The sequence below is a fragment of the Lynx rufus genome, unplaced genomic scaffold (assembly GCF_022079265.1).
Source record: "Lynx rufus isolate CCGP_SWC_20201006 ecotype Redwood Valley unplaced genomic scaffold, mLynRuf1.p SCAF_7, whole genome shotgun sequence".
NCBI classification, from domain to species: domain Eukaryota; kingdom Metazoa; phylum Chordata; class Mammalia; order Carnivora; family Felidae; genus Lynx; species Lynx rufus.
The window spans coordinates 59,842,823-59,864,154 of NW_025814889.1; the positions used below are offsets into that span (position 1 = coordinate 59,842,823).

The 21,332-nt window shown below is 38.2% G+C and overlaps 1 protein-coding gene across 5 annotated transcripts in view; it reads right to left on the reverse strand.

Moving 5' to 3' along the window:
• ITPR2 (inositol 1,4,5-trisphosphate receptor type 2) overlaps window positions 1–21,332 on the reverse strand; it is a 500,503-nt gene that overhangs the window by 262,829 nt on the left and 216,342 nt on the right. For all 5 annotated transcript variants that reach the window (XM_047065390.1, XM_047065392.1, XM_047065391.1 and 2 more), the window contains exons 27-32: window positions 16,582–16,671; window positions 16,339–16,464; window positions 13,205–13,327; window positions 12,374–12,574; window positions 10,241–10,492; window positions 6,496–6,621 (exon numbers count right to left, since the gene is read on the reverse strand). In XM_047065390.1, the coding sequence (XP_046921346.1) occupies window positions 6,496–6,621; window positions 10,241–10,492; window positions 12,374–12,574; window positions 13,205–13,327; window positions 16,339–16,464; window positions 16,582–16,671 (918 nt within the window). The remainder of the gene's footprint in view (window positions 1–6,495; window positions 6,622–10,240; window positions 10,493–12,373; window positions 12,575–13,204; window positions 13,328–16,338; window positions 16,465–16,581; window positions 16,672–21,332) is intronic.

Consider the following 21,332-nt stretch of genomic DNA (forward strand, 5'->3'; position numbering starts at 1 on the left):
ATTTTGTTTTCTAATTCATCTCTTTAATATTTTTCACCTCAGTGGACATCTATTTATTTATTCCACAAATACATACTATCTACTATGTGTGAGAACCTGTTCTAGGTCAGGCGTGCAGCAATGAACCAAACAAAACCCCTTCCCATTGTTTGTTTCAGTAGAAAAAAATACAAATGCCTATAAAAATGTCATATGGAGATAAGTTCTATGAAGAAAACTGGAGCAAGTGAAGGGGGGAGAAGAGGGAAGAAGCTGCTATACAGAAGGTAGTAAGTGAAGGGCTCTTGGAAGACTTTAAGTAGGAACATGAAAGAGGTCTTGAAGATACCTGGAAGACAGAAAGGTGTGTTTGGCATATTTGAGGAGCAGCAAGATGGCCAGCAGATGGAACAGAGAGCTAGCAAGGAGAAATTAAGTGGACACAGGGGAAACAGGGGAATAGCCAAATCATGTAGACATTTTACGTTTGGAGGAATCTAAGCAGAGGAGTGACCTGAGCCAACATTCTTCTTCTTCTCCTTTTCAGTCATTATGGCTGCTGTACAGAGAATAGATGAAGAAAGAGGGCAAGCATGAAAGCATGGAAACAGCTGATGAGGTTACTGCAATAATCCAGACAAGAGATAATCTTGGAGAAAGGTGGTAGTGAAGAACTGTTCAGAAGTAGTCATGTTTTGAATATTTTAGAGTTTGGAGAATTTGCTTAAGGAATGGATTTAGACTATAAGAAAACAAAACTTACAGATAACACCAAGATTTTTTGCTTGAATGCCTAGAATGAATCATGGAATTGCCATTTAATGAGATGCAAAAGACTTGAGAAGGAATTAATTTTTAGTGGGACATAGGGGTAAATGAGGTTAGATGGCCAAGAGGAGATGTCATACGGGCAGTTGGAGACTAGACATCAGGAGAAGGTATTAAATCAGTCTGGTATTAAAGACAGGAGAATGATGAGATCAGCAAGCAAGTGATTGTAAATAGAAGGGAGTAAGTCCAAAGTTTGAGTCTGGCACATTCCAATATTTAGAAGCTGGAAAGATTCGGAGGAAAGAGAAAAAAAAAACTTAAGAAAGTTGTGCCTGGATGGCTCAGTCAATTAAGCATCCGACTTCAGCTCAGGTCTCAATCCTGTGGTTTGTGAGTTCGAGCCCTGCATCAGGCTCTGTGCTGATAGCTCGGAGCCTGGAGCCTGCGTCAGATTCTGTGTCTCCCTCTCTCTGTTCCCCACCCTCCGTTTCACACTCTGTCTCTCTCTCTCTCTCTCTCTCTCTCAAAAATAAACACTAAAAAAATTAAAAAGTACTTTGAGCCAAATGCTCTCTCAAAAATAAATAAAAACTTTAAAAAAATTTTTAAACTTGAGAAAGAGTGGGCAATAAGGAGGGAGGCTAAGAGAATGGAAATGATATCCTGAGGGTCAAGTGAAGAAGTATGTCAGGAAGGAATTTATCAACTATGATAAATGCTGTTAATGATCTGAAGAGCAGAAAGTAGAATGCAGCACAGGGACCAAGCAACCATCAATCAACAATACCCAAACAAATATTCATTCCATGTGGACACACAACCAATATAACTTGGCCTGAAAGTTGAGGAGAAAAATAGAATCACAACTGAAGGAAAAGTGCCGCACAAAGGATAAGGTTTATAGAGTTTCTACTCTTCACTTCCCTGCAATACTAGTTAATAAGGCCAGACAAAAGGAACCCTTTAAAATAAGACTTGTCGGGGCGCCTGGGTGGCGCAGTCGGTTAAGCGTCCGACTTCAGCCAGGTCACGATCTCGCGGTCCGTGAGTTCGAGCCCCGCGTCGGGCTCTGGGCTGATGGCTCAGAGCCTGGAGCCTGTTTCCGATTCTGTGTCTCCCTCTCTCTCTGCCCCTCCCCCGTTCATGCTCTGTCTCTCTCTGTCCCAAAAATAAATAAACGTTGAAAAAAAAATTAAAAAAAAAAAATAAAATAAAATAAAATAAGACTTGTCAATGGCTCCTTCAACTTAAGAAAGTCAAAAAAAAAACAAAACAAAAAACTCTAGAATCAAATCATCAAGCAAAGAAAACTTACTCAATTCTGTCAAATTAGAGAATTTGGAAAGTGTGGTTCAAAGCACATATAAATTCCGCCTTTACTCCTACTTCCGACCTGTTTGGTAAGCTAAGTAACGGGCAGGAATGGCTCACTATTTGAAAATAAAATACTCCAATTTGTCCTGTTAAGCAGTGACTGATGGGACAATGACATGACACTACATTAGATGCGCCTCTAAGTTATTTCTTGGTCTAATTTCATTCTGCCAATATGTCACTTAGAGTACCATTGGTCATTACAAATCTTGAAATTAATAGCAAAATTGGAAACTTCTTCAGAAGAAAAAACTACACTCTGAAGCTAACATTGACCATAGCCCACTTCTCTTAAGGTGCTTTCTAATAATGACTCAAATCTCCTGACTCTGCAAAGGAAAGTACTTCTGCCCTACGAATGCCAATTTTAGCCCATTGGAACATAGACCAAAGTGAGCTGCTACTACATGCTGTGAAAGACAGTGGAACAGTTTTTCATGAGTCTAATACCTTTGCTGCCTGCCTAAATATGGTGTCTTTACAGAACACGGATGCTGTCAGGAAATCAGAATGGAATTAAGTATGTGAAACATAGCACCAGTTTATTAAAAATGGTCTTTCAAAAAGATTTTCTTATATGGGTCTTAGCAAGATAAAAGACAAGGGGGTGAAAACAGGAATATGAAGGATATTAATAAAGAGTCTTTAGGGGTGCCTGGGTGGCTCAGTTGGTTGAGCATCCAACTCTTGATTTCAGCTCAGGCCATGATCCCAGGGTCAAGGAATCGAGCCCCATGTCAGGCTCCATCCTCTCTCCGCCCCCTTCCCATCACCCCTGCTCACGCTCTTAAATAAATAAATAAATAAATAAATAAATAAATAAATATTTTTTAAAAAAATAAGACTCTTTAGAGAACTTTACCCAAGAGCAAACAAAAAGAACCTGGTACAAATGACTCCAGAGAAACATGAAAAGAAAGGTGGAAGGTGGTATGAATGCCTCTCCATATTAATATTTCATTTCATTTGCCTTTTAAATAAGATTGTTCTCCAAACTTCTACTAAAATAGTCATCTGCCTTGTGCTGGCCGGACCCTGCCTGAAACACTGGGTTCCAGTCCAAATGTCATACTTTTAAAACACTGACAAATTAGAGAGAACCCAAAAGTGTATCTAAAAGAGTAAGGAGCCCAGAAACCATACCAGGAGAGGTACCACTGAAAGACATGAGCTGTCATAACAAATCTGAGGAGCTGTTAGGGAAAAAGCACTGGATTAGGCCACAGCAGACTTCCCAGCTCTTGCTCCTAGCGAGGCAAGTCACCCCACGCTAGCAAATTAATCTTATTAGCTTTAACAATTAAAGTTATGCAATAATGAAACCAGTTGTCTCAAAAAAAAAGAAAAATAGTGAGATCATTGTTACTGGAAATACACAGGCAGGTGCTGAAGACTGTGAACTATACGACTGCCAGTCTCTTCCAACTTTAAGATCCTATGATTCTTTAGGCCCAAGTTGCCACATACTTTCCCTCCAGATTCCCTCCACCATTTCTCACTGATGCGAATCAGCTGCTCTAGGACTTCATCACTTTATGGGAACATCTGAATTTAGCCCATCTCTATGTCAAGCCAGTATTGTGCATGTCCTGCTTCACGGGCATGGTTTCTGGCTCTCGCCTGCACTGCATGGTCTTCCTTTTGGTCATCCTCAACATTACTATTTGGTCTAGGTATTGAGGAAGATTGTTGCAATTGCTTTAAAGGCTACATATAACCTTATAATAATCGCAGTGATGTTGCCGTAATTTGGATGGAATAGATGATGTTACCAGCACTCTTAGTAAGTGCCACGCATGTGCTAAGAGCCTTATACACATTATCACATTGAATCCTCCTGGTAACCCTACGAGGAATGTGTTATTGTATTCATTTTACAAATAAGGAAACTCAGAGTCAGAGGAGTAAGTACTTTGCTCAAGGGAACTGAGCTGGGAAGAGGCAGAATCTGGACTTGAACTTTGGTCTGCCTAATGCCTCTAAAGTACCTACTCTTACACTACTATATTCTACTGCAATGGTTCCCAAAGTATGGCCCCTGGACCAGCAGCTTCAGCATCACCTGGGAACTTGTTAAAAATGAAAAGACTCACATCTACTGAATCAGAAACTCTGGGGTAGAGCTCAGTAATCAGTGCTTTAACAAACTCTCCAGGTAATTCTGATGCTCACCGAAGCTTAAGAACTACTGATCTACTCAACTAGAAATTTGCCTAGAAGGCCACATTCTCTTTATTTTAACAAATTTTTGTGTTTGAATTTGAGTATGAGGTGGCTCCTTAATTTTTCTTCAAGAGGAGAAAGAGCCCAGTTATGGAAAAGTCAGGTTTCCTGTCCCTTCCCTGAAATAGGAAGGGTGATTCTTTGTCGTTCTTGGTGAGGGGATAAGACAGCTGCTGTTTTAACATATAAATAAGAGGAAAACAAGAAGGTAAAAAAAAAAAAAAAAAACAATGCTTTTTGCAATATAGATAAGCTGTTGTGGTTAGACATAATGAGTGAATAAACTAAAAAGATCTCAAAACTCCCCTCAAGGCTTTATAACAAATAACATTAATTGTCTACTTAATCAAAATAGTTAAAATAAAAATCTTTCCTAGCAGGCACATGCTTTGAAAACACACAAACAAAAAAGAATATATAGGTCTTAGCCTTACGAACACATCAATGAAAAGGGTGTTTCCAAGGTGGCATAACCAGTGGCAGTTACCATCAGCTTTCTATGGTTTAAAAAATAAAAATCCTTTTAGCTTTGCAGTTCATGCCACCTAGAATGTGACCTTGGTCTTTTCAAGCTTATCTTTAGTCCGTGGCACTGTGCAACTCTGCAAATCAGTCTATAATCTCTTTAATATCTTCCTGCACGCGCAGTTTTAAAGCTCAGTCATCGGCATATAAACCATCCTTTACTTCAAGGTCTCTAGAGATACTTGCAGCCGATCAGACACAAGGGCTTTCTCTAGGACACAGGGGTAAATATGAGTGGTACGAAAGTCCTGTGTAAAACAAGATGATTTCTCCACAGGTGCTGGTTTACCTGACAAAGGTAATGAGTGGCTTTTCATTCTATAGAAATGAAGTCAAATCGGAACTGCCTTACTCCACATGTGCTTGAACATAGTAGAGTTAGCTCATCCCACACCACATCCAAGGTAAAACAAGCACACTTCACCTGCAAACTCTGACTAAATAAAAGAGTTCCTGGACTGGAATAATAATGATTTATTTTATTTTCCAAGATTACTCTCAGATGTCTGAGTCTGTCTCGATGTTTTATCATACCCCCTTTGTCTTCTCTCCTTCCAGAAAGGGTTGTATGGAGGCAGTTAGCTAGTGGATAACATTCAGCATCCATTCTTATAAGACAGTGGAAATATGGACCTCACTAATCCCTCTCCTCTAAATATATCTAAATGAGGCATAAAGCACTCAGGAATGCAGAGAGCCAAAGCACTGGGCCAGTCCGCCATAAGTCATCATAGTTCTAGGCATTATCTATATACTATCATCTATTAGTGCAACTCTTTGAACATTATATCCCATAACTTCAAAGGAAAACTAGAGAAGATCAAAAAATACTAACATAATAGAACCTGTATGTTTTGACAATTCAACATGCCAAAATGCGGGGGAGGGCCTAAGATAAACTAAATGAAATTAAGTGCTGTCTATAAAGAAGATTCCTTCCTTCCTTTCTTCAGTTGTGCATTCATTTACTCAGTTTTACTCAAAACCATATGCTGGACAATATCTAGAAAATGTCAACCAGCTCCACATGTCCTCTCCAATCCCCACCAAAAGTCAAACAAGAGGAAATGGACTCAGTAAAAAGCAAGAGATATTTTGACTGACAAGTGAAAATACCAGATGATTCAATTACTGGAGCACTCTCCCAAAGAAAATTCTGAATAGGCAACACTGAGCAATGCTAAGCCCTGGGTAGTCTGGTCAAGTACCTGTCTGTCTGAAAGCATGGGTCAAGGCTTCCCAAGATCTCTTCCGTCTATGGTTCATAATTGCACCCATGTTAAGAGGTTGAATACAAATTGACCTCTGCCAATATCTTCCTAACCACTGTAAAAATGCCACTAAAATTCCATTTCATAACAAAATGATATAGTCAGTTTTAAAAGTAAAAACGAACTCTTTGTTGCTACACACACTATACTGGGTATTTTGTGCATATGAACTCATTAAATGTCACAATCTTGTGAAATGCAATCACAACTTTTTTAATGTAATGGATTACATCCAAAGTTGGCGAGTTTAATTCCAAGTTTTCATCCAGATCTTTGATACCACCTTGTTAAAATATATACCAACAGCCGAACTAAACATGCAGTACTATTTAATGATGGAAGTGTAACTCACCCTTGCCATATCCACCAAGAAGTTCTCAAATAACTTCCAAATGTGGTTACTTGTGTAGATTTCTTTCATTTCCACTTCTGTGTCCACATAACAGTGATTAACGAAATTCACATAAGCAATTTTAACCTGTGCAAGTTTCAAATACAAAAGAAAGTTTGTTTTCTTGATTGTTCATTTTCAAATGCCAATTACGACAAGTTAAGTAAAATCTGAGTGACTATCGTGTATTATAGCATGTTTTGTTTCTACCTAGAAAACATTCTCATTTCCCTTCTTTTACTAAACTACTCCAGCCCCTGACCCAGGGTAAACACATGACCTAGGAGCCTGTTCCCCTGGGCCCAGTGATTGGTGTGCAAAAGTACACTTGACTTAAACCAAGTCTATTGTACCTGAGACACTGAGAGTCAAATGTAATCCCTTTCCCTGTCTTCTTTCCTCTCTCTCCCCATTTCTCTCTCTCTGTCTTTCTCTCCATCTCTGTCATTCCCCCTCCCCTCCACCTCTCTCTCTCTCTCTCTCTCTCTCTCTCTCACTCTTATTACTAAAGTAGAACAAGGTAAACCTGAATTCCAAGAAGCCATCTTCTCCAGACGTGTGGAGGACAAACAAGCTCAGGAGAACGATGCAAAACCACAAAGGAAAAGGGACCAAGAGATGGAAGAATTCTGACATTGTTTGAATATCTTGACCCACCAGAAGAACTATCCTTCAAATTTCCAAATACAAGAGCCAATAAAATTCCCTTTTTTTTTATTTAAACCATTTAAGATAGGTCTCTATATTTTGAAACCAAGAGGGTTCTAATATAATGTTTAAATGTATTCATTAAATAATATGTTATTGCCATTCAGAAATATTTAAATTACTATTTCTGAGAAGAAGCAGGCTCACAGCTTACAAAAAATTACATTATTTTAAGATGTAGTAAAATTATTTTCCATACTTAACAAAATGCCTCAAAAAGGACTGAATCTCACCAACATATAGTGCTTCTAAAGTGTGTAGGGCAGTAGTTTTTCTTTTCTTTTCTTTCTTTCTTTTTGATGAAAATGTGATGTGTGCGATAAACCTCCCTCAAAAATGCATATAAAATACAAAATCATGTAAACAATTTCAAGGATTCATTGAATCCAACTTAGAACCATAAGGAATACAGAGCCAGCTTTCATGCCTTCAGTGCTTATCTCTACTTGACTCTGGTCAAAAACAAATCTTCAGTGACAGGGTGCCTGTGTCAAGAACTGATTATAGGAAAGGAGACATCAGAACCATTCAGTGCATTATCATAATCATCTTGACAGCAGCTTATATTTATCCATGGTTTGCTGCATGCCAAACACCTTCAGCATTTTGTAAGTAATATCTTACTTAATTTAATCCTCCAACAATCCTCTCAGATATATACTATCCTTGTTTCACTTAAAAATTGTGGAAATTGGGGCACCTAGCTGGCTCAGTCAGAAGAGCATGCGACTCTTGATCTCAGGTCATGAATTCAAGCCCCATGCTGGGTGCAGAGATTACTTACATTAGTAAAATAAACAAAACAAAATAAAATAAAGTTGTGGAAATTGAAGATCAGAAAGGTTAAGTAACCTGTTGGAATCAGTCACACAGCTAGAAGTAACGGATCCAGGATTCTGACTCATTCTTTCATTCATTCATTCACTCAAAACATGTATTTTTTAAATGTTATTTATTTACTTTGAGAGAGAAAATGATCTGGGGAGGGGCAGAGAGAAAGGGAATCTCAAGCAGGCTCTGTACTGTCAGCACTGAGCCCTTCACAAGACTCCATCTCACAAACCGTGAGATCATGACCTGAGCCAAAATCAACAGTTGGACACTCAACCAACTGAGCCACACAGGTGCCCCTCACAACATATTTATTAAGTATAGACTTAGGTTCAGACAATATAATGGTAAACAGAAACAACCTAGTTGCTACTTTCATCAAGCTTATAATCTTGAGAAAGGATGTGAAGGCTATAGACATGTGTTAACAAAATCCAAAGGCCAAATTTCAAATTGTAGACTCATATAGACTCTATCTACTATGGGAGGCCAGGGAAGTATTCCTTAAAGAAGTAATGCTTGAATCAAGAAGGATGAAGAGGAGCAAGGTAGGTGAATATAAGAGGTCAGAGTGGTGTGGTCAGAAAGAACTGCATGTGGGAAGAAGCACAGTCAGCATCAGGCCTCAAATAAAGACAGAAGCCATGAATTTAAGCACTACACTATGCTTCCTTTCTTTGCCATCTTCTTTCAAACTAATCAAAGCATGAAGTACCTTTCATATGAAGTGTCAACAATTCCACAAAATTTCACAAAAATATATTTTTAAGTTCATCACTACATAGCACTAGTTGGAAGTAGGGAAGTTAATCTAACACATTCTTAAGTCACTCTGACTTAAAATGTTTGGATTTACTAAAGGAGACAGGGATGCTATTTCGAAGGGACACACGCACCCCAATGTTTAGAGCAGCACTATCAACAATAGCCAAAGTATGGAAAGAGACCAAGTGCCCATCGATGGATGAATGGATAACGAAGGAGTGGTATGTATATATACAATGGAGTATTACTCGGCAATCAAAAAGAATGAAATCTTGCCATTTGCAACTATGTGGATGGAACTAGAGGGTATTATGCTAAGTGAAATTAGTCAGTCAGAGAAAGACAAATACAGTATGACTTCCCTCATATGAGGACTTTAAGATACAGAACAGATGAACACAAGGGAAGAGAAGCAAAAATAATATAAAAACAGGGAGGGGGACAAAACATAAGAGATTCTTAAATATGAAGAACAGAGGGTTACTGGAGGGGTTGTCGGGGGGGGGGGGATGGGCTAAATGGGTAAGGGGCATTAAGGAATCTACTCCTGAAATCATTGATGCATTATATGCTTACTAACTTGGATGTAAATTTAAAAAATAAATTAAAAATAAAAAGTAAAACTGATTGGAAGGACGGGAGGGAAGAATTGAAAAAGGAAGGAAAAAAGGTGGATGGGACGAGCAGGGCACTGTTATTTTTCTTCATAAACTTTTTGCTACAACCCGATTCTTAAAAAAAAAAATGTTTGGACTTATATCATATTCAATGCATCACACATTAATGAACTTTGCAGCAATACAACAGTAGAAAAAAAAGAAATTATTGCAATATACATTCCTGGAAGCCTCATTAATCCCGTTGGCAGACAACCAGTTTTTAACAAGTTTTTTTTTTCCCTATTATCAGCCAAAGAAGGACAGAGAGCAAAAAACAGATGTCTGAATAAAGCAAAATGCATGTCCATATTTCCATGAATGCATTTATTCCATAAAGCAAGGTAAACCTTCAGAGTCTAATAGATGATACTGCTGCACCATCCTGGCCTCTATTGATGACCGTGAATTATTTATGGAGCATTTATTACATTCTCAAGAACATACCACAGGTTACAAGTAAATCTGTTTTACCATATTGACATACTTAGAATTTAAGAGACTCTTATAGTAGCTCCCAGTAAACCAACAGTGTCTCTACTTTGAAAAATGTATCATCTTTCATAGCTTCTTGTGGAACTAAAAAAGTAATCTCTTTATGCCCTTTTAAATTTTTCTAATTACATAGCTGAGTACAATTTCTTGACTAAATACGTTATCTCGTTATAAATAGTATGGGGACTTCGGCACTTACGGACTTTATGTTAATAACAATTCCATGGCTGCTAAGCTTTTGCCAGGCTTACCTCAGGGATGCAGTCATCATGGGTCACCACCCTTACTATGTCGTCCAAGGGCAGAAGGGAATTGCACTTGATTTCAGTGTAGACATTTTTCCCCTCTGTACATGCTGCCAGCAACTCCACCAGCGTGATGTGGTAAGCTAAGGGGCCACTCTCATCCCCTCGGTCTCTCTCTGAACACATCATATGGAGAAGGATGGGAAATGAGGCTCTATCATTGTAAAATATCAGCACATCTTCACCCCCATTTATCAACTGAAACGATAATAAGAGAATCTACATAGCAGTCCAAATCGAATGTTCATCTGTGCAGTTATTTCTAAAGGCTTGGTCTATCTGGAAATACATGCATCTCTTTGTAAAAACACAAATAATGTTGCAAAGGCATAACTATACCAAGACAGAGTAGTAAAAAGATTCTGGTCATGCGCCAAGTGATTATTTATGAATACTATCAAAACCAGCCAGGGAGATATGGGGAGGATGGATAGGGACAAGAATTAAATGACATGGATGATAGTTAATCATTCACCAGTGAGTTACCCCCTGAAATTAAACCTGCAAAATATTTGAATAAACTTACTTTCCTCTACTTCAAATAGAAGATGCCGTTGCCAAAGACATGAGAAATCTCATAAGTCTAATCTTACTAAAACAGAATAAAATATCTCCACTCCCTTCAATAGTGACAGAATAAAAAGGCAAGTATCTTGGGGCACCTGGGTGCCTCAATTTGTTAAGCGTCTGACTTCGGCTCAGGTCATGATCTCACAGTTCGTGGGTTAGAGCCCCGCATCAGACTCTGCGCTGACAGCTCAGAGCCTGAAGCCTGCTTCTGATTCTGTGTCTCCCTCTCTCTCTGCCCCTCCCCCACTCGCACTCTTTCTCTTGCTCAAAAATAAACAAACAAACAAAAAGCAAGTACTTTGAGCCAAATGCAGCTCAACAAGAATCTGGAAGTTCCATGTGTCATGGGCAGCAATAGGGAATGGAGGTAAAAGTGGAGATGAGAGAAAAAGAACACTTAAAAAAAGAGAGAGAGGGGAACCTGGGTGGCTCACTTGGTTAAGCGTCCAACTTCAGCTCAGGTCATGATGTCATGGTTCACAGGTTTGAGCCCCACATCAGGCTCTGTGCTGACAGCTCAGAGCCTGGAGCCTGCTTTGGATTGGGGTCTCCCTCTCTCTTTCTCTGCCCCTTCCCCCCACCCCCTCTCAAAATAAATAAATAAATAAATAAATAAATAAATAAATAAATAAATAAATATTTAAAAATTTAAGGCTTTAGGCTGAATTAATTTTAAGATTTCTATGGGGCAGGAGGGATCACATCATGTCAATATAGAAGTCTCCCCCCATTCCCAAGTTTAAAGTATATAATTATGAAAATCCCCTCATATCAATATAATCTATTACGTGACTGTTTAGTCGCCATGGTTGAAAGCAGCCTTAATCCATATAGGCCTTTAGAGAACCATTAGGTCACAGAGAAATGATTTACCCAAATGGGCTCAATTTCTCCAAAGTACCACTTGGTTCCTGGTGAGTAACTTATTCATTGCATAAACCTCACTCAATGTCAAACATCACAATGAAGAGGGCAAAATAAATGAGGTACTTCAACAATTTGAGTTTCTTAAATTTTCAACTTACTCTAAATGCCTACGGTTCTACCTATAATAAATCACCAATGGATAATTTCTATTAATTAATTTAATTCCCTTCAAACCTTTCTACAAATGGTAGCAGAGAATATCCATTCTATATTTGAGGAACAAAGTATCAAAAGGCAGTGGGAAAGCAAAGTTTAAACCATTGTTGTTACATATTGAAAAAATTTTAAATATAAAATGTATCGCTTCCCTTCTAAATTATTTCATACAATTTTGCCATTTAAAATACATAAATTCATTAAGGATCAAAAAGAAAAATAAACTCTTGGAAAATTATAAAATCAACATACATTATGTTCCTTCACTAGATCTAAACAAAATATATTTGTTGCTGAAGTCGTCAGGATTCAATTGTTTTCCAAACCTTTATTGTGGGGGGTTTTCTACACTATACATTCACAGAAAACACCTACTTGAGCCCATTATTTCTGGGAAGCTGCTTAAAATGCAAACTGAGAACATACCTCTGTCATTACCATATCCTGGCATTTCTTCACATATTTGCCATCTGCTTTTACAATCGTTTGCAAAAACCTCAGGTACTCCACGTGGCGGCCATGTGTCTCAATGCAGTGCACAAAGTGTTGTACTACCCTCTCGCTGATCTCATTGCAGAGATGGTAATTGTTCATGAAGATGTGCCGCATGGTTTCTGCTTCAAGGAGCTAACCAGAGAGGAATGTGCCCTTGTAATTCTGACACGATCAATTTTCTATTTTACTCTACTTACGCTAATTTCCCTGCTTGTGATCAGTTTTCTACTTTATGCAAAGCCATAGTGGGTTTCCTGTGCAAGTCTTCTACGAAATGCAGTGAGATCATTCACCATTAAAAGAAAACTGAGCTCACAAAGGAATTTAGTTGGAAGAAGGAGTTGATTGTCATAAAGGTCAGCATGTTGGCAATGGTATTCTTGAGATTAATTATTACTCAAAGTTAGCTCTTCCCCAGGATCCGCCAACACGCATTTTACAGAGTTAACTCTACCTTCGAGTTTTCCATATTTATCTCACTCAGGGCATTGCAGTTAGATCTTTGTTCTACCATATTTTTTCCCTAACATTAAACTATATACATATAAAGGAAGTTGTCACTTTCAGGTAAAATTCATGTAATATTTCAAGTGTCTGTAAATGTTTCCTTAATGGAAATAAAACATATTCACTTTTAGGGAGAGAACCCCTACGAGGAAAAAATAAGGTGGCAAAGGCTAATAAAATTCCATTCATCAGTGCTGCTAAAACAAATTTGATGGGCACTTTTCTATAAATATTAGAAGTCACTAAAATACTTACACCAGGAGTTAAAAACAAATTGAGATGTTTGTGAAGGAGAACTTGGTTCTGTGGATTTCCCCGACAGAAATTCTGCAGGAACGTGTGGGCCAGATGCATCACTTCATTCATCTTTTCGTCATTCTGTAAGCAAGAGAGTAGCAATGATATGAAGAAACAAACATACCATAATACCAAATATTATGAAAAAGAACCTTCTTTCCCACATGTATTCTTTTTCCTCTCTGCCACTGTTCTATGCTCCCCCTCCTCTGTGCTCTTGCTGTTTCTACACCTCTCCAGGTTACCTCACTGTTACCACCTCCCACCTCCACCATCTTCTAGATGTTTCTTACCTTCTCTTTATTTCTCCTTCTATTACCTGTTCTGCTCCACACTCTCAGCCCCTCTTTGTTTTAGTTGGTCCCCAGCCTTCCTGCTTGTTCACTACCTTCATCCAAGTCTGCCTACAGCTGCATCTTCCTCCCCTGCCTCTGTGCCCACAGCTCACCTGTCCTGCCTTCCTTTCTCTCTGGCCCCTTGACCTCTCTGTTCCCTCCTCTCCGCTTTACCCCAAATCCCTCTTGCCCCTCCCTTCTCTTGGACTTGCTCTCTTTCCCAGTACTTCCATGTATCTGGATATTCCTTTTTCTTGCTTCCTCCTCTTTCCCACCTTCTAGATTCTTCTCCTTCCCAAACTCTTCCCTTCCTACTGTTTTTCCCAGCATCCGTCATCTCTCATCCTCTTGCCTTGTCCCTACTCTCTTTCTTCTCTCCACTCACTTTTCCTCCATTCCCACCCATAAATTTCTATTTATATATATTTCTGACCTCATCTCAACTCTACTTCCCCCTCCCCTGCTCTCTGCCCTCACCTTTTTGCTATGTACTTTGTCTCTTATTTCCATCTCTTTGTTTTCCTGTTCCTCTTTGCTCTCTGACCCCCTCCCTTCCCCAGTCTTTTTTGGGTCCCCCTCTATCTTAACACATGTACTCATAAGTTCTTTTCCTTATTTACTGTCATTTTCCAAAGTCCCACAACACTATCATTCACTTATAGGAATCTCAATAAGAAATGAAGTCTCGAAATTCACAAAGAATACAAAGTTCTCTTCTCAAAAGTGGTCTTTCAACAATATCACTGGAACCACCTAAGTTTTTTCTGGGTAGTTGATTATCCGATCTGTCATGTAGGCAGTGTCAGAGAAACATAATGTACTCATATTTTCAGTAGTAGTTTTAATAAATAATTTAATGTCTTCTGTTTTTCCTAATCTAAGAGTCTACAGTTTATGCTATCTATAACTAACTAAACAGCCTACGATCATTAATAGACCCATTTCCTCATACTTAACTGGAGAATAAATAAAACAAAAAAACTTCATTCCTAACTGAAAAATAGAAAATTTTAATTCAAAATCTACTAACACTTTCCTTCACTTGTGTAATCCAGGGATAGATGAAAGACATCAAAGAGACTTCAGCCACAGGAATACCCAATTCCCACTGAAAAGCTGGCCAGTATAGAACACCAGAGCCAGAACTACCGTATCTGACATTTCTTTGAAACTCTCATCTTATTCTTTTTATGTTTCTGAACAAGGCAGCTCTTAAAACTGAACAAATCAATCTATAAACATAGCATAGTAGTAAAATACTGAATGCTACAGTTATGTTATTAGAAAAAGGGACTTGATCACATGTCCAATGCCCATGTTACAATATCAAAGATGAAATAATTTGGATAATAAATGCTGAGGATTTAATACCTTTTGTTGCCTTTCAATAAATCTTGTATTGCATTCTATGCATTGAATGAATTATGCCCCCCAAGGAATGATAGAATTTATAAGCTTACCTGTTAAAAAGTAAGCTGAAGAGGGGAGCAAGCCTACATAAGGAGTGAAAGTCCAAGTCAGGAGAACATATGCACCAGGAAAGGCCTGGCAGGGCATGGTGGTGCTTGAGAGAGAAAGGGGCATCCACCCTGGCGTGGAGGGTTGTCAGAGCCTGAGGTGAGGAGGGTGTCCACATGGAGTAGTAGGCAATAGCAGTGATGGAAGATTAGCTATTACAAAGTATTGACATGGGTAACTGTTTCAATACACACGTATGTTCCCTGGATTTGTCTATTTAGAGAGCCTAGAGGGACAAAACCCCAAAAGCAGTAAGTACACTTAATTTTCAGAACTTTGCTTCTAAACACATACTTCCCCAAACAGAAGCAGGGCCACTTAAAGAAATGGCCGACTCCAGAGCTGGAACAAGAAAAATGCAAGGTGACCTTGGAACGTTTTAAGGTGCAAAAAGCAAGAAACTATTCAAAGAATGATGTGGCATGTTAGAGGACAGAGAAGCTAATTCAGAGGAGTCCCAGTGGGCAGACTGGGGACAATTTGAGAATCAAATAGATAATTAGAGAAGCCTAGAATAACCTACTGAATAAAGAGCATCCACAAGTTTATACTGATCAAAATAAATAAGTGAATAAATAAATTGAAAGTTTGATGAAGAATGGTGTATTTGCTTAGTTTCAGAGCACCTCTCCACAAAATACTTATTAATTACCAAGGGAAAATGAGTGCTTCACAGTGGAGAATCCTGGCAGGCACCGCCTTAATCAAGTGATCAAAGTAAACACCATCAGTAATGGGATCAAAATCAGAATCATGCACCTCCTGATAGGAAGTGGTGGGAAGAATGTAGCCTCACTTGTTATGTTCCTGCCAAAGATGCATAACTGAATCTAATCATGAGGAAACATTAGCTGGCCCAAATTAAGGAACAGTTTTCAAAAGAGCTGGTCTGTCTTCAAAAGTGTCAATGTCATAGGAGCTCCAAACAGCACCTGTTTCTCAAGTGGACCTTTTTGTCACACAGGACACATTTCAGATGATGAGAAAAATGTGACCAGTGACTGAGGCTTAAGTGGCAGTAAAGTGTCATGCTCTTTCCTGACCTGGAAGGTTGTTGTGTGGTTATGTAGAAAGAAGAATGTCCTTTCTGTAGGAAGCACACGCTAAAGGGCTCAGGGCTGATCAGATCGGCAACTTACTTTCAAGTAGTTCAGGGAAAAAAATTCTTGTAACTTTGCTATATATGATAGCAGATCATATCAAAATTTTTAAAAAATTTTTAAGTAACTAAGAACTAACCTTTTCATAGGGTATCTGCAGAAGATCCAACACCACCGAATGGGCTCCCATATTTTTCAGTAATCGTTGATGTTGATTCCGACACTTTTTATTCTGTACACAGAGTTTACTTAGTCTAATCAAAATCTTGAAAAAGAGGAAAAGCATTAAATATAAAAGATATAATATTAAATATGATACACAAGCAAAAATTATTTGCCATGCAAACATAAGCCCATATAAAAATGGTGGACATCTGCTGACCTCCTTCACGATCCGGTAGTTATTACCCCTGTTGCTGTCAATCTGAGGTTTCCTTGTTCCATCCTGCACTGGACTTAAAATGCTTGATTCCTAAAACAAACACAAGTATGCATTTTTATCCCATATATAACTTTGTAATAAATAATGAGTATATTATAAAATGTTCTTAAATGTTTCCTTTGTACTTTTTTATCCCATAAAAAGTTCCTTGGTTTGAAAGAGTCATGAAAATTACTATTTCCCAATAACCACCAAATTACAAGATAAACAGTATTAGTGATAATTAAAGAGTTAAGTTAAAAAGGAAAAGATAATACACATAACGTTATCAGTGTATTTCCTTATGCTAAACATATCAGATATATCATTGCTTTATATTGCCTATAGGAGAAAGAATAGTAAAAATCCCGGGCATAAAATGTGTAATTTCATCATCAGGGATAAACTACAGGGAAAAAAAGAGTGAAGAATCATATCATAACAGCTGAAAAAACACTGCAGGAATGGAAGGAAAGAACACTTTAACCCAAGAATTCTCTGCCAGGTTACCATGACATCCTTAAGAGTCATGACTTGGGGCCAGCAAAGCATGTAAAAAACCATGAAAATGAAGAAAAGAAAATAAAATTTAAATTAAAAATAATATTCTAATGTAATAAATTAATAAAGCTTCCTAAGAGGTCCCAAAACACCAAAATACTTCATTGTGACAACAATTATTTGTAGCAGTACAATAAAAACACAAAGATAGGGAGTGACATATTTTAAATATCAACTCTTGTAATCATTAAATAAAAATAAAATATGTCACAAATAATTTAATAAGTGAACGTTTATTAAGACTTCACACATGCCTGGTAACAGACAAAGATGAACGGATCGAAAAGAAATAGAATATGTGGTCCTTCCCACATGAACAGTACAGTCTAACTAGGGAAACTGGGAAAATATGAAAATAAAGATTTGAACTGAGCAGAATTCACTATTCAGAGAGGGAAAGGGAGAAAAACTATAGCTTTAGACAGCTTTATGAAGGAGGTCAAGTTGAAGCCAAGGTCTTGAAAGATGAAACTTATTTAAGTATGAGAGATGTGTGGAGGTAGAGGAGCACTTGTTAAGTGAAGAGGTCACTGCAGCCAAACGGCTCTGCAGAAAGAACACACAGAATAGTGTATAGACTAAGGCAAGAACTGTCCGTGCATCCTGTAGAGAGACCAATTAGTAGAGTGGCGCCTGATTACCTTCCTGATTTACAACACATACAAAATGGCACTGGGATGAATGTCACAACCAACTTGTGTCAAACAACACATTGAACTCCTGACTATATTGATGGTGTTGGGTTCTCACAGTTAGAGGGGACCCCCAATCTAAACCCAGGGAAAAGAAGTGACAAACATATGCAAAGCCAGCCAATGTAATTTCATTTGTCGCCAGCTGTTGTCCAAAGCCATCTCCATAACAAATCACAAAATTAATGCAAACCAAGAAAGAAAAGAAACAAACAAACAGACAAAACTTTGTGTGCTGGTCAAAGAATTCTGATGATGGGGTGCCTGGGTGGCTCAGTTGGTTAAGCATCCAACTTCAACTCAGGCCATGATTTCATGGTTCCTGGGTTCGAGCCCCACATCAGGCACTGTGCTGTCAGCTCAGAAACTGGAGCCTGCTTCGGATTCTGTGTCTCCCTCTCTCTCTGCCCCTCCCCCACACTCGCTCTCTCTCTCTCTCTCTCTCTCTCTCAAAAATAAATAAACATTAAAAAAAAAGAATTTTGATGAAAGGCTTCAAGTAGGGGAGTGACTCTACCAGTGCAGACCCATCACCATGCCTTAGTAAACTTTGTATTCACCTTTGCTTTTGTCAGGCAAATATTGCCCAAGATGGAGGTTCCCAATCTGAATGCCAACCTTAGCAAATAACCTCTCTCACCATTTTACAGAGGCTATGAACATCTCCTCTTTTCCATCTGCAAATTGCAGTACCATCTACAAACCTACCTTCCCTGCTGGGTCTCACAGGAAAAAACAAAACAAAACAAAACTTCTCATGCATGGCTTTTAAAAATTCCATCTCCCCTGCCTCCTCTCCCTGCTTCATCTCTGTTTCCTGTACGTGAGCAGTTTCTACTCTCTACTGATTCATTCTCACCTCTTTAAAAATATGGCTAAGTTGAGGCTAAACTACCATTTTTAAGTGATATGCCCATCCTTGGAAGAAGTCACACATCTCAGATTATGGCCCCTACTACATTTCCAAAATAAGGGACGCCTGGGTAGCTCAGTCCATTAAGCTCCAGACTCTTGGTTTCGGCTCAGGTCACCATCTCACGGTTCAGGGGTTCGAGCCCCACATCAGGCTCCATGCTGATGGTGTGGGGCCTGCTTGGAATTCTCTTTCTCTCCATCTCTCTCTGCCCCTCTCCTGCTTGCTCTCTCTCTAAATAAATAAATAAACTTAAAAAATTTTTAAAAGAAAAGAATACTCTCTACCACACTGTACTAAAATTGCTTTGTGTGCCAATGACTCATAATTACCAAAACTTTCTTTAGCATTTGATTCTGTAGTTCACTACCATTTTCTTTAAACCCCACTCTCTTTTCTTTATCATGCCACGATTGTCTTCAAGATTACTTTCTACCTTTCTGACCACCTTATCTCTTTCACTCAATAGTATTATAATTGCGGAAAGTAACGGATACGGAACAGAAGCATTCGCAAGGTTGCTGTTGGATTGTAGGATGGTATCACCTATCTATCTATCCTAGAATAGATAGGTGCCAGGAGGGAAAGGAAAGCAGTCCAACCTCCACCACAGGTAAATAAAAGAGAAAAAAGAGTGCGAGAGAGACTGTCTACAAGACGTCACTAAGTAAATCCTAAAAAGTTGTAGGAGGAAGTGTCAAGCTATATATGTAAGTGAAGCCAGTGCAGAAGAGGGAAGGAGCCCAACTGCTGATATGAATGGAAACCATTTAGATAGAAAAAGACAGGAGGTCAGAGAATGAGACAGAGTTTCTATTTGATAGCAAAAACTATTGATGAGAAATTGAAATTGCAAAAGCTAGAAATGTAATTAAATTTCTTTTGTCTCTTAAACGTGGAGGTTGAATTTTTAAAAGGCCATGTTCTTTTTTTTTTCTAGAAGAGAAGAAAATTAAAGACAACCAAGTTTGTACTACAAAGAAGGATTAAGATATTACAAGAGTAAAGAATGACAAATCTCCTAGGGTGGAAAGGAGATCTTTCTGATATATGTCACCTTTATAAAAAAAAAAAAAAATCAGTTGAAAATACTGGCAAAGCTTTGGCAGGTATATTTAAGTCTATTTTTTCAAACAATGACCTGAAGGAAAAGCAGCTGTCTTGTTTTAAGAAAAGTAATCTCAGGCAAAATGTACTACATTACAAATCTATGCTCTTTAGTTCAGCCTGGGAGAAGACACAGACAATGCTAAACTCCCTAAGTATGGGAATTATGAAGAATAATTATTTTAATTTAAAATTGCCAGCAGTCAACAAAAGGAGGCAGCACTAGAGAATTCAAAATCAACCCCTTTTAATTTCAGAAAATAATTCAGTGTAATTAAATGGAACAAAAATATTAGCCCAGAGAACATCTGGATGATTCCAAAGCAGATCAGGGGAATTTAAAAAATATGGAAATTGCATAATTACAGTCACATTTGAGTTTTTTAATTTTGATGCCAAAATGCTCTAAGTCAAGGTATTCCAAAAGTTTTCCTCCAGAAAGGGCAGAAATTGATTATACATTTTAAATCCTATAAAACTTTGATCTTAGGTTAGTGGACAACTCTACAAATCCCTGCCTTCATTCTAGTAAACAAAATATTAGTAAGCTACAAAAGGTAGAAATGTAACTTATGCAGAGCCCCAAAGCTGAGTAGGCTCAGAAAAAAAAAATACGTAACACTAAGAACAGAGCCATGCGCATAGTAGATACCCCAATTACCCTTTTGGCAACAGTGATGAAAAATAAAAATGGCTCTCCAAAAGTATTTGCACTTTACTATAATTATTTCCTATCATCTAGAAGAATTTGAATTTATTTCCTCTAATGGAATATGGGAAACTGCTTAATTCAGTGATTTTATAGAGGAAGGTAGATTTTTAATTGCATAGCATACACTGTAACATAAAGCAGTAGGTTCAGAAACAATATAGCAAGAATAGTCTAGAAGGATCTAGACATTTCTAGAAGAGTCTAGAAATTGGATGGAGAGCAAGGTTCTAGGCAGAGACTCAAAGAGCGAATACTTAAACAAATACTGGTTCTGAATAGAGCTAATCCCCAAAATTTATCTTGCATCAGTCAAGGAAATGCTTTTATATCTATAGCAAAAATCATAAAGGGAAATAATTTTATATGAACTATATGATGAGTTAAATATTGGCACCAGTTAATGGGAATCTGGCTCCTTAATTTCCACAAGAGCAATCATGCTTGTAAAACAACAACAACAACAACAACAACAACAACAACAACAAAAACCTTCCAAATCCTACTATGTAGAACTGCCTGCATCTGCAGCTGCATTATTAAAATAGCTCAGTGCATGTCTTCTCTTTGTTCCCACCCCAGTGAAGTTACAGGACGTCCTTCCTCAGCAATGTTGTCAAGTCAGCAAGACTGCAAAGCATTCTGCTCGCCATCTGTATCCCTAGCCTTCTCTTCCTGTAACCATTATTCAACTGAATCAGTGGCATCATTTACCAGTCACCATCCTCCC